This window comes from Marmota monax, unplaced genomic scaffold (genome assembly GCF_021218885.2).
Source record: "Marmota monax isolate L192 unplaced genomic scaffold, Marmota_monax_Labrador192_F-V1.1 WCK01_AAM20220418_F8-fsc00298, whole genome shotgun sequence".
Classification (NCBI taxonomy): domain Eukaryota; kingdom Metazoa; phylum Chordata; class Mammalia; order Rodentia; family Sciuridae; genus Marmota; species Marmota monax.
In genome coordinates this window covers 303633-314159 of record NW_026694888.1, presented here as the reverse complement: position 1 = coordinate 314159, position 10527 = coordinate 303633, and the positions used below count along the sequence as shown (strand labels likewise).

General features: G+C 53.5%; 1 protein-coding gene across 1 annotated transcript; it reads right to left on the bottom strand.

Moving 5' to 3' along the window:
• Positions 1–1531: 1531 nt before the first annotated feature.
• Dtymk (deoxythymidylate kinase) lies at positions 1532–9146 on the bottom strand. Its single transcript, XM_046426804.2, has 5 exons — positions 8993–9146; positions 7368–7476; positions 5963–6053; positions 4676–4873; positions 1532–2957 (listed from the first exon to the last, which is right to left on the bottom strand). The coding sequence occupies exons 1-5, from the start codon at positions 9120–9122 to the stop codon at positions 2847–2849; spliced, it is 639 nt and encodes a 212-aa protein (XP_046282760.1). The 5' UTR covers positions 9123–9146; the 3' UTR covers positions 1532–2846.
• Between the last annotated feature and the right edge of the window lie 1381 nt (positions 9147–10527).

The following is a 10527-nucleotide window of genomic DNA, read 5'->3' as shown; positions in this document are numbered from 1 at the left end:
AAGCCTGGGGCTAGCCCCTGAAGGAGCCATTCCTAAGTCCTGGAGCTGGCCTGGTGGGCAGGACTGTCCCAGTTGTGGCTACTCTAGGCAGCTCCCAGCAGCCCACCCAGGCAGTGGGGGATACCTCGGCCCCCCAGGTATGATGACATAATTTATTTCCTCTTACTGGCCCTTCTCTTTTCCACCCTCCCTATTCTCCTTCAGAGACAGCTGGGGCCAGGGCAGGAGGGAAGGCTGGGACCACTTCCGTCCCTCTGGGGCTCCGTGCTGTGGTGCCCCAGGAAGGTCTCTGCAGCTCCTGCTACTTGTGGGTTCCCAGGGTGGGTGGGCAGAAGGCCCCCTTCAGGGGGATCATCACTGAAGAGAAGCATCCTTAGTAGCATAGTTTGCAATTCTTAATGGCAAATAATAAGTTTCAGTAGAAAACAAAGTTTGTGTGTCTGTTGATTTCTCCTCCAGTTGTAGCTCAGGTCACAGGTTGTAGACTTCCCCAGGCTGGGCCAGTGGAGCCTGCCTTGCTTCCCGCCTGGCCCAGCGAGGAGCCTGAGATGTCTGTCCTCGTGCTGGGTGACATGTGATCTTAAAGATTAGGAGGGGAAGTTGTAAAAGCACCCGGGGTATAGGGTGGCTTCAGGCTCCCATCAGTGTCCTGAGTGACAGCCACCCACCCTCCATGTTAGTGCCCAGCACCCAGACAGGAAGGGAGCTGCTGCTGGCCCTGGTGCTATGACCTGAGGACAGTCACACCACTCAGGACACACACAGAGGCTTCTGTGGCCAGGCCTGCACACCCAGCCCTGGAGCAGCTCTTTGGGGCCTAGAGGGCAGAAGTCCTTCATGCTGTGCAGACAGACCTCTCTGGAGACTCCAGGGGACAATGTGTTTCCAGAGGCACCAGCATCCTCAGCTGTGTGCTGCCCCCCACCGACCCCGCAGTAAATATGCTGCAGTGGTCCTAGACAGCTGCTCACATAAGGTCCTCCACCTAATCCCACTTGCATAGCCCTCAGTATCCTGTTTAACTGGGGGGGGGCTCTGTGGTAGGGACACAGAAAACCCAGAAATTTTTCGGTGGAGGGCAGATTCTACCAGGAAGTTTCCACAAACCATTCTCCTCTGGAATTGTTTAAAAAGGGATTGAACGAGCCAAGCATGGTGGAGCACACCTATAACCCCAGCTTCTCTGGAGGCTGGGGCAGGAGGATAGCAAGTCTGAGGCCAGCCTTGGCAATTTAGCAAGGCCCTGACAAAAAGGGGGTAGGGATGTAGTTCTGTGGTAAAATATCCCTGAACACCCCCCTTCCCCAAATAGGGTAAAAGGAGGCCTGAGAACGAAAAGCTCTAAGGCTCTAAGAACAGCAGCAAGGGGCAACATCAATGTGTATGGGGTGCAGGGCCTATGCCACTTGGATGATGGTGCCCAGTGGGCTAGGATGCGGGGATTCCCTCTAGCAGCAGGGCCCTTCTCCATTCAGACGGGTCCCACTCAGCCAGCCACAGTGGGCATCTGAGAACAGAAGAGCCCTGTGGACACATTTGTAGGGTAGTTTTTATTGGAGCTTATAAGGAATTCAGAAAAACTGCAACCACTTATCATTTTCAATGATCTCAATGATAACTGCTCAGAGTTATTAAAGTTTAATACAAAGGGTGCAGTGGGGCACTCCTATAATCTCAGCTACCTGGGAGGCTGAGGCAGGAGGATAGTGAGTTCAAAGCCAGCCTCAACAGCTAAGCAAGGCCCTAAGCAACTTAATAACACCCTGTCTCAAAATACAAAGTAAAACTGGGCATGGTGGTACATACCTGTGATCCCAGCAGCTCAGAACAGGTAGGAGGATTATAAGTTCAAAGCCAGCCCCAGCAACCTAGTGAGGCCCTAAGCAACTCAGTGAGACCATGTCTCTAAATCAAAATGGCTGGGGATGTGGGAAGGACTCGGTGGTTAAGTGCCCCTGGGTTCAATACCCACCACCACCACCAAAAATTAAAAAGGACTAGAGATGTAACTCATTGGTAAAGCACCCCTGGGTCCCATCCCTGGCAACAAAAAAAGTGTCCTAAGAAGCCAACTGTGATGGAGCCCACCTGTAATTTCAGCTACTCAGGACTGAGGCCAACCTCAACAACTAAGCAAGGCCCTGAGTAACTTAGAACATTTCAAAAAGGACCGAGAATGTAACAGTGGTAAAGTGACTCCATGTCTAACCCCTGGTAACAGAAAGTTTAATATGAAGCCAGCAGTGACGGAGCACAGCTGTAACTCCAGCTACTCAGGAGGCTATGGCAGGAGGATTACAAGTGTGAGGCCAGCCTCAGCAACTAAATGAGGTCCTAAGTAGCTTAGACTGTCTCAAAAAAAAAAAAAAAAAAAGGATGGGATGTAACAGTGGTAAAGTGCTCCTGGGTTTAATCCCTGGTAATAAAAACAAAGTTTAATAAGAAGCTGGCTGTGGTGGAGCACACCTATAACCTCAGCTACTTGGGAGGCTGAGGCAGCAGGATTGCAAGTGCGAGGCCAGCCTCAGCAACTTAGACCTTCTCAAAATAAAAAAGGACTGGGGATGTAACAAGTTGGAAGTTAGTCTAGGACAATGTAGCTCAAGAAAGGCTGGGGTGTAGCTCTGTTGGGAGAGCTCCCCTGAGCTCCAAGCCCTGTGCCACACACGCAACATACCCACACTCAGGACATGGGAGTGGGCAGAGGAGGACCTTCTGCCACCCGACTTGGTACCCACACCTCCAAGGTCCATGGTGATGGGATCCCTGGCATACCCCAGCCCTAAATTCCCAATGAGCTGAGGCGCACCAGGAGCAGGAACCCCAGGACCCCAAGGCGGGCCCGGTCACTTCCACAGCGCCCCCAGTGGCCTTTGCGCAGCATTGCGGATGGCGTCCTCAGAGAGCACGCGGATCTCCTCGTGCACAGCCTCGATGCTCCTGGAAGCGTCGACTACCTGTTCCACAGGATGCAGGAGAGAAGACCATCACCACCTTACTCTGCTCCAGGTGCACGTGGTGACTGGTGGGCCAGAAGCTGGAAGGGCCAGATTAAATCCCCAGCACAGGGTGGGGACCCCTGGGACCCTTCACCCCACCTCCCTCTGAACCCTAGCCTCACTGGCATCCACTCTGCTCTTAGGCAGGCCTGTGCTGTCCACATGAAGTGGGCATGGACGCAGGGGTGCCCACTGGAGCCTATATCAGTGGGCAAGCTCAGAGCAGAGCCTGAGGGCGCCTCCTGCAGTTCCTAAGCTAGGACACGGAGGCGGTCTCGATCGAGGGCAGCTGCTCAGGCCCAAGGACGCCGCTCAGAACATGGGTGTTCTGAAGAAAAGGTGCATCTGCTTCCTGCACTATCCCAGCACAGCCAAGGGGCACCTGCACAGGACGGCAGGAGGAGCATCAGGACCAAGGGCCAGCCCAGAGAAACAGAGACAGACAGAAGTGCCAGAATCTCCCATCAGTCTGCTCTTCTGCTGAGGGGCTGGTGGGGGCCTCACATCTGTAGGGCTGACAGAGACCCTGGGCAGCAAATTCTTGAAAATACCAAAAGTGTACACGGCTCACAGAACCTAAGGCTTTCATGAACATGGTTGTGCAGGATGGAGGATAGTTTAGTTTCTCAGGTGGCACCTCCCAGCCCCTCTAGGATGAGGTTAGAGGAACCGGCATCTATTCTAGAAAGCAAGACAGACTACAGAACTCAGGATGCTCTGCTCAACAAGACCCAGAGGTGAGACGCACTCGCGAGCACAGACAAAGCCAGGCCAGCAGCACTGTCTACAAGCGAAGCCGGCTGAGCACCTCACCCTCACAGCTGCTAGGCTGAGCCCTAGGCCTGCTCTGGAGGAGCTGGCCGCACAGGTGGTGCTGACCTACAGACTTCGCTGGCTGCCTGCCAAAGACACTCAGTGACAAGTGTCCAGGAGAAGTGGAACTGGGGTCAGGGTGGGAGTACACAGTGGAGCAGGGGCTGCTGGGAGGGCAGAGGCACATCCTGGCAGGGCAGGGAAGGTGGGCTGACTCCTGGGATGGTGGGTGCAGCAGGTGTGAGGGCTGGAGGAGCAGGACTGGGGAGAAGCCAGGGCACGACACCGTCCCGAGCACGGGGAGGTGGCTGAGCAGAGCCCCAGAGGCCCTGCGGAGGGGACAGTGTGAGGCCCTGGATCACATCTTTGCAGGAAGGCCAGTGTGACCACGGGTCAGCCAACGCATTCCATGAGCACAAGGAGTGAGACAGGCTGAGTACTGGGACTGCTGCGCCCCACCTTGACCATGATTCCTGAGTGCAGAGACAATAAACCCAGGTGCTGCCCCTGGGATGGTGTGAAGAACGTGCAGGATGCACACCCTGTGGAGCAGGCTGGGCACACGCCCACGGGGGCCTGCAGAGCCGCAGGCCACTGCCTCCCGGGACGGACGACTCCTCAGACTCAACTGGCCCACCAGATGAGGCGCCAGGCCTCTACCCCACAACTCATGGGGATCAGGGATGAACATGAAGCTCAGTGGCAGAGCTGCCTGGCAAGCTTGAAACCCTGGGTTCACTCCTGAGCAAACCACTAAACAAAACATCCTGCTGACACCCAGCAGCCTGCACAGCTGCGGGTTTCCATGGGTGGGAAACAGACGGAAACTACAGCAGCCATGCCCTCTGCAATGCTAGACACACCTTCCAGTTCAGAGTCGAGTCTCCCATGAGCTGCTGGAAGCTCTGCAGTGCCCGTTCCTGGAAAGCTCTGTCCTCGTAGCGCTCACGACCAAACTCTCCCCGTGTGGCAGCATCCGCCAGCCCCAGCTGAAGGAACAGGATCAGATCAGGCTGGGGAAGGCCGACGTCCGGCTGTTTGCACCAATCCAGGGAGAAGTTCTGCCAACAAAGAACCCATCCATCAGAAAAAGAATGTTTTGCTTCAAAAGTCATTAAAAGGGGGGAAAATGAGCCGGGCATGGTGGTACACACGCCTTAATCTCAGCAGCTCTGGAGCCTGAGGAAGGAGGATCACAAGTTCAAAGCTAGCCTCAGCAACTCAGTGAGGCCCTGTCTCAAAATAAAAAGGGCTAAAAGGGCTGGGGATGTGGCTCAGTAGTAAAGCATCCCTGGGTTTAATCTCTGTTACAAAAACAAACAAACAAACAAACAAACAAACAAAAAACCCAAGAGCTACCATTTAGTAAGATACCAAAAGATAAGAATTCTTTCTTTCTTTCTTTCTTTTTTTGGTGGTACTATGGATGGAACACAGGAGGCACTCTATCACTAAGCCATACTCCTGCCTCCAAAATAAAAACCCTGAAACTGCTAATGCAAGGAAGGGATTTGGGAACGTAGACATCAAAAAAAATGTAAGTGGTCCCTCCCATGTGGACCCGCATTGGGGTTGGATCCAATATAACTAAAAACTCAAACTGATGAGATGCCTGAGGACACTGGGACAGCTGCTAACGGTTTTTTTTTTTTTTTTTCAGATGAGATTCTCTTCCTTAAAAGTCGTTTTTTAGATGTAGACTGAAACACAAAGGAACTAACAGTGTCTGATGTGGCAGACAGCAAAGGTCCCTGAGACCAGGGTGGCGGTATTGGTGGCACTAAAACTCCTCAATGACAAGCAGGAAAAGGGAGCAGCAGTCCCACAGTCACAGATGCGTGGCAACAGCCTGACCATAAGCTCAGGAGACATCTGCAAGCTGCTGGGAAAGCAAGGCACCGGATGAAAACACACTGGACCACCCTGAGAATACCACAAAACGGACCACCAAGTAAAACACGTGGCTCCGCCTTGAAAACAAGCTGCAGCAACACAAGTGTGTTCTTCCTGTCAACAACAACCAAATCACTCACCGTAGCAGGCAGAATCACAGACTCCAACGAGTGCTTTCAGGTGTGCTAGCATATGGTGCCTTGAGCAGGGCAGCTCCCGTCCACCCGCCTGGCATCCGGAGGCCAAGCAGCACTCACCTTCTTTGCACTTGTGAAGGCAACGCCAGAAAACGCATATCTGTCCACAACGAGGGTGACACCCTGGTCCAGCTTCTCCCTCATGGATGGCCTAAAACACAGAGGGCGCTCCTGAGCCCTGCTGGCCCCCAGGCCTGAGCGGTCATGTTCAAATCACCCTGCTTATGCAGCTCAGAAAACCCACAGGTACTGGCCGCAGCACAGCACAGACACAGAGAGACGGAGAGCTGGTGCCCCAAGGGCACTCCCAGCAAAACCTGCACACAGCAACGAATGCTGACACAGGCAGCAAGGGGCAGGCACACTCACCGTCTGCCAAAGAGAATCTGGGCACAGGGAGCAAAGAAAGGCTGAGCAGTTGAATGCTGCCAGCAGGGACCCATCCACACTCCTGCCCACAGGCTGGGACTACAAGGACAGGGTGTTCTCAACCAGACAGACACAGGTCCACCATCATGCCCAAGGCTCAAGATCTCAGAAGGACATGGAGTCAAGAGGCCTGGCATCAGTAAGAAGCCCAGCTGAAGCCAGGAGACTAGTGAGGTGCACACAGACCTGTGCCCAGAGCCCAACTCTCCCCCGTGTGCAGGGTCTGTGGCAGCCAGAGAGCAAGTTGCACAACCACATTAGTGTTTAAAAAGCACACTGCACGTGTATGTTGTTTACACATACATGGAAGTGGAAACGTCTCAAAGAGTGTGCCCCAATAAATTCACACTGAACTAATCTGCCACAGAGGTAGGAGGAACGTGAGGACCACACCCTCGAGGGAGTCTGTGCCTGCCTACAGTGATGAGGTGCACTCAGGGAGGTGGCATATGGTTCACGTGAACACAAACTGTGAACACTGGTTGACACACACCAACACTGCCACCAACCCTCATGGATGAAACACTGTAACACGACAGATACATCACAGGGGAAACTGGGGAGGGGGTATGCAGGAACTCTACTATTTGATCAGTTTTTCTGTGTATCTAACACTATCTTTTAAAAAATTAAAAACTAGGGCTGGGGCTGTAGCTCAGTGGCAGAGCGCTTGCCTAGCACGTGTGAGGGGCTGGGTTCGATCTTCAGCACCACATAAAAAAATAAACGAATAAAATATAGGCATGCTGCCCATCTACACCTACAAGAAAATTTCTTAAAAATCAAATCTATGGGGGGTCTGTTAGGAGAAGGCAAGGCAGGGATGTCCTTGGGGAACTGTGCCACCTCTGCCCACAGGACAGAGGTTTATTAGCACCACTTCTTTGTCAGTTTGTGCTTTATGGTGGTGCTTCATGTGTGAGGGAAGACCCTCACACATGAAGATGACACCCAGGCAGGGTGTGCAGGGCCATTCTGGGCGAGAGACGTGTGCTCTGAGGAGCACAGCCAGGCGGCCGCAGTGCGCACCACTCACACGTGCTCCCAGCGATTTGCAGAGAAGAGCAGGTGCACCGAGTGGTCCTCCAGTTCACTTTTCTTTTCCAAGTAGGAACTCAGAAGTTTGCCAATTTCGGTTGATCTTTCTAGGATAAAAAGAAAAAAAACACAAATATTTGTGAGGTTAGTCCATTTAATTTAGAATACAGTTTATGTTAAATTTCTCATCCTGGACTCAAGTCTAATTACTCAGTTTTACTTTACTAAATCTCTGGACAGGTTCAGATTGTCCCAGGAAGCCAAGGAGTTTTCCTGAGAAAAACAGTAATATGCAGAGGCCTTGAAGAAAGTAATTCAGGAAGAAGAAAGGTTGTGACATCACAGAAATGAGGTCTGAGGACTAGCTGGCTTGAAGACTGGAACCTGTTAAATATTCAAGAAATCCCCCCCCCCACCCGTTTCCTAACCCTGTTTTATATGCTATCTCTTGATGGAATAGTGGTGGTTATATTTCCATAAACCTTTTCACAGTCAATGCTTTCCTTTACTAACAATATTGGGCTGGGGGTGTTGCTCAGTGGTAGAGGGTGCTTAACATGCAGCGTCTTGGGTTCCATCCCGCATACCTAAAAAATTAAAAACAAAGACGAAACCCAAAAGTGACAGTGAAGAGCAGATTGTGCCTAGCCCTGAGTCACTCCACCTTGTAAAGGAGCTGTTTGCCACAAGCTGCTCTATCATGAGCACTGGTGCCAGAGTAGGTGACTCCACACCTTGTTAGCACAAGTGAAGAGCCACCGTCTGCCCAGCACCACCATAAAGCACAAACTGACAAAGAAGTTGTGCTAATAAAAACGACCACCTGTGAACTTACTGATCAGAAGCACTTGGACGCATGGGTTGGGTTTATCCACCCCATAAAAACAAAAACAAGCCCTTGAAACCATCTAAAATACAAAGTGATCCTCTCACATGAAATGCACAAGAGGAGGAGCACCCCAAGACTGGTTGCCGCACACAACCAACCAGACCTCAGATCATCTCAACAGAGGGCAACAGGTAATGAACCTGCGATTTCTGTCCACCTCCCTACTCCAACTGGACCCTGGCTTAGTGTTAGTTCTGGGCCTTCCAGCTCCGCACCCTGAACAAGTTCTTGTTCCTGAGCTTATCTGACCACATACAGTGACTCTTTGCTTTGGTATCTGCTCTCTGACTTTGGTCGGCTCAGCCTCCTGAACCCCCTGTGGTCACCTTAATCTTGAATTTAGCTTTCTGTACTTTACTTATATATTTTTATATAAATTGTGAGTTGCGAGTTGAGTGTTGTAGCGTTAGGAATTAAGGTTGGAATAAAGAACTTGTGATTGCCTGTCCTATGACCACCGTGCGACCCGAGGACCCAGTGCATAGCAGCTGATGAAAATGGTGCAGCCTCTGAATTTACTGTCGTTCAATAAGTCCTGACACTGTGGAAAGACACCAGCGTGTTCGGTCTACGCTAACAATGGGGTGGCTCCTGCAAGACAGTGAGGCTGGGATGCAGCAGCCACCGGCTCGCAGCGGGAAGGGGACGCGCGGCAGCTCCCCACCCCCCCACCCACCCCACCCCGCGCAGCAGCTCCGCGCAGTCGCCCACCCGCCTCGCCGGCCCGCGCGCACCGGGGAAGCGCAGCAGCTCAGCGCGGTAGCCCGCGGCGCACAGCGCAGCCACCAGCTTGCGGCCCTGCGTGCTCTTGCCCGCGCGGTCCACACCCTCCAGCACAATCAGCGCCCCACGACGTCCCGCCATGTCGTCCAGCGCGCGCTCTGCGGAGCTCCCGCCAACCCCCGCGCCCGCATCCGCGGCGCACGCCACGATTGGCTGGGGCCGGGGAGGGGCGGGCTGGCGCGTGCGCCTCGGGCTGCACCGCCTCTTCCGGGCCTCGGTCGGCGCGGGGAGGACGCAGGCGCCGGCCGGGGCGGCTGGGCCTGCGCGTGCCCGGCGCCTCCGGGCTGGCTGGGTGGCGGCAGTGCGTCTGCGCGCGCGGCCGCGCGTGGGGCTGGAAGTCCTGCCGTTCCGACCCGCAGGATCCCGGCTGGCCTCCTGGCAGTTCCAGAAACCCGGCGGGTTAATAAAGCTCCCCTACTCCCCCAGAGCACGGGCCTGCGGTGCCTTGGGAAAGAGCGGCTGGGGTTGGCTCCCTGACCTCCGGGCGCACCGGCCGAGCGGCGAGGGCTGCCGCCTGCCCGGGTATCGGGCGGCGCCGACTCTCAGTGGAGCTCCTGGCTTGTTTCGGAGGTCCCAGACACTGGCGTCCTGCGCCCCGTGGTCAGCAGCACCTCGGGCTCCTGGCTGCCCGGCCTCGGCTAGACATCGTTTGGTGATGGTTAGGGACATTTTGTCCCTTCCGGCTGCCCGCGGTCTTCAGGACCTCAGGTTTCTGGCCGCCCGACCAGAGAGACCCCGGGAGCCCGGTGTCCGTCCTTCCCGGACCTCTGGAGCCCATCTGCCGGCGGTCGGCAGGACATCACTCTGCAAACGGCCGAGTAGGGGCCGCGAAGTCGCAGAAGCTTCTCCGTAGCTTGGGCTAGATCTTGGCAACTCCTACAAAACTTTGAGGGCATTTTTCTTGGGAGGCAGTCAGAAATGTGAGAAGCTTGAGGCTGTTCTCTAGTGAGCTCTTTCCTTTTTTTCCCACTTAAAAAAAAATTTTGTTCTGATTAGTTCTACCTGACAGTAGAGTGCACTTTGCATCATACATATATGGAGTGTAACTTCTGGCTGTACAAGATGCAGAATCACACTGGTCGCGTAGTTGCATGTGCACATAGGGTAATAATGTCCACTCCATTCTACTATCCTTCCTACCCAGTGTCCCTCCCCTCCCTTCACTCCTAATCCAAAGTAACTCTCTTCTTCCCTAGCCCCCCACCCCTTATTGTGAATTAGCATCCGCATATCAGAGAAAACACTGGGCCTTTGGTTTTGGGGGATTGGTTTATTTTGCTTAGCATAATAGTCTAGCTTCATCCATTTACCTGCAAGTGCCATAATTTCATTCTCCTTAAAGGCTGAGTAATATTCCATTGTGTATATGTACCACATTTTCTTTATCCATTCATCTGTTGAAGGACACCTAACTTGGTTCCATAGTTTAGCTATTGTGAGTTGAGCTGCTATAAACATTGATGTGGCTGGGTCACTGTAGTATTTT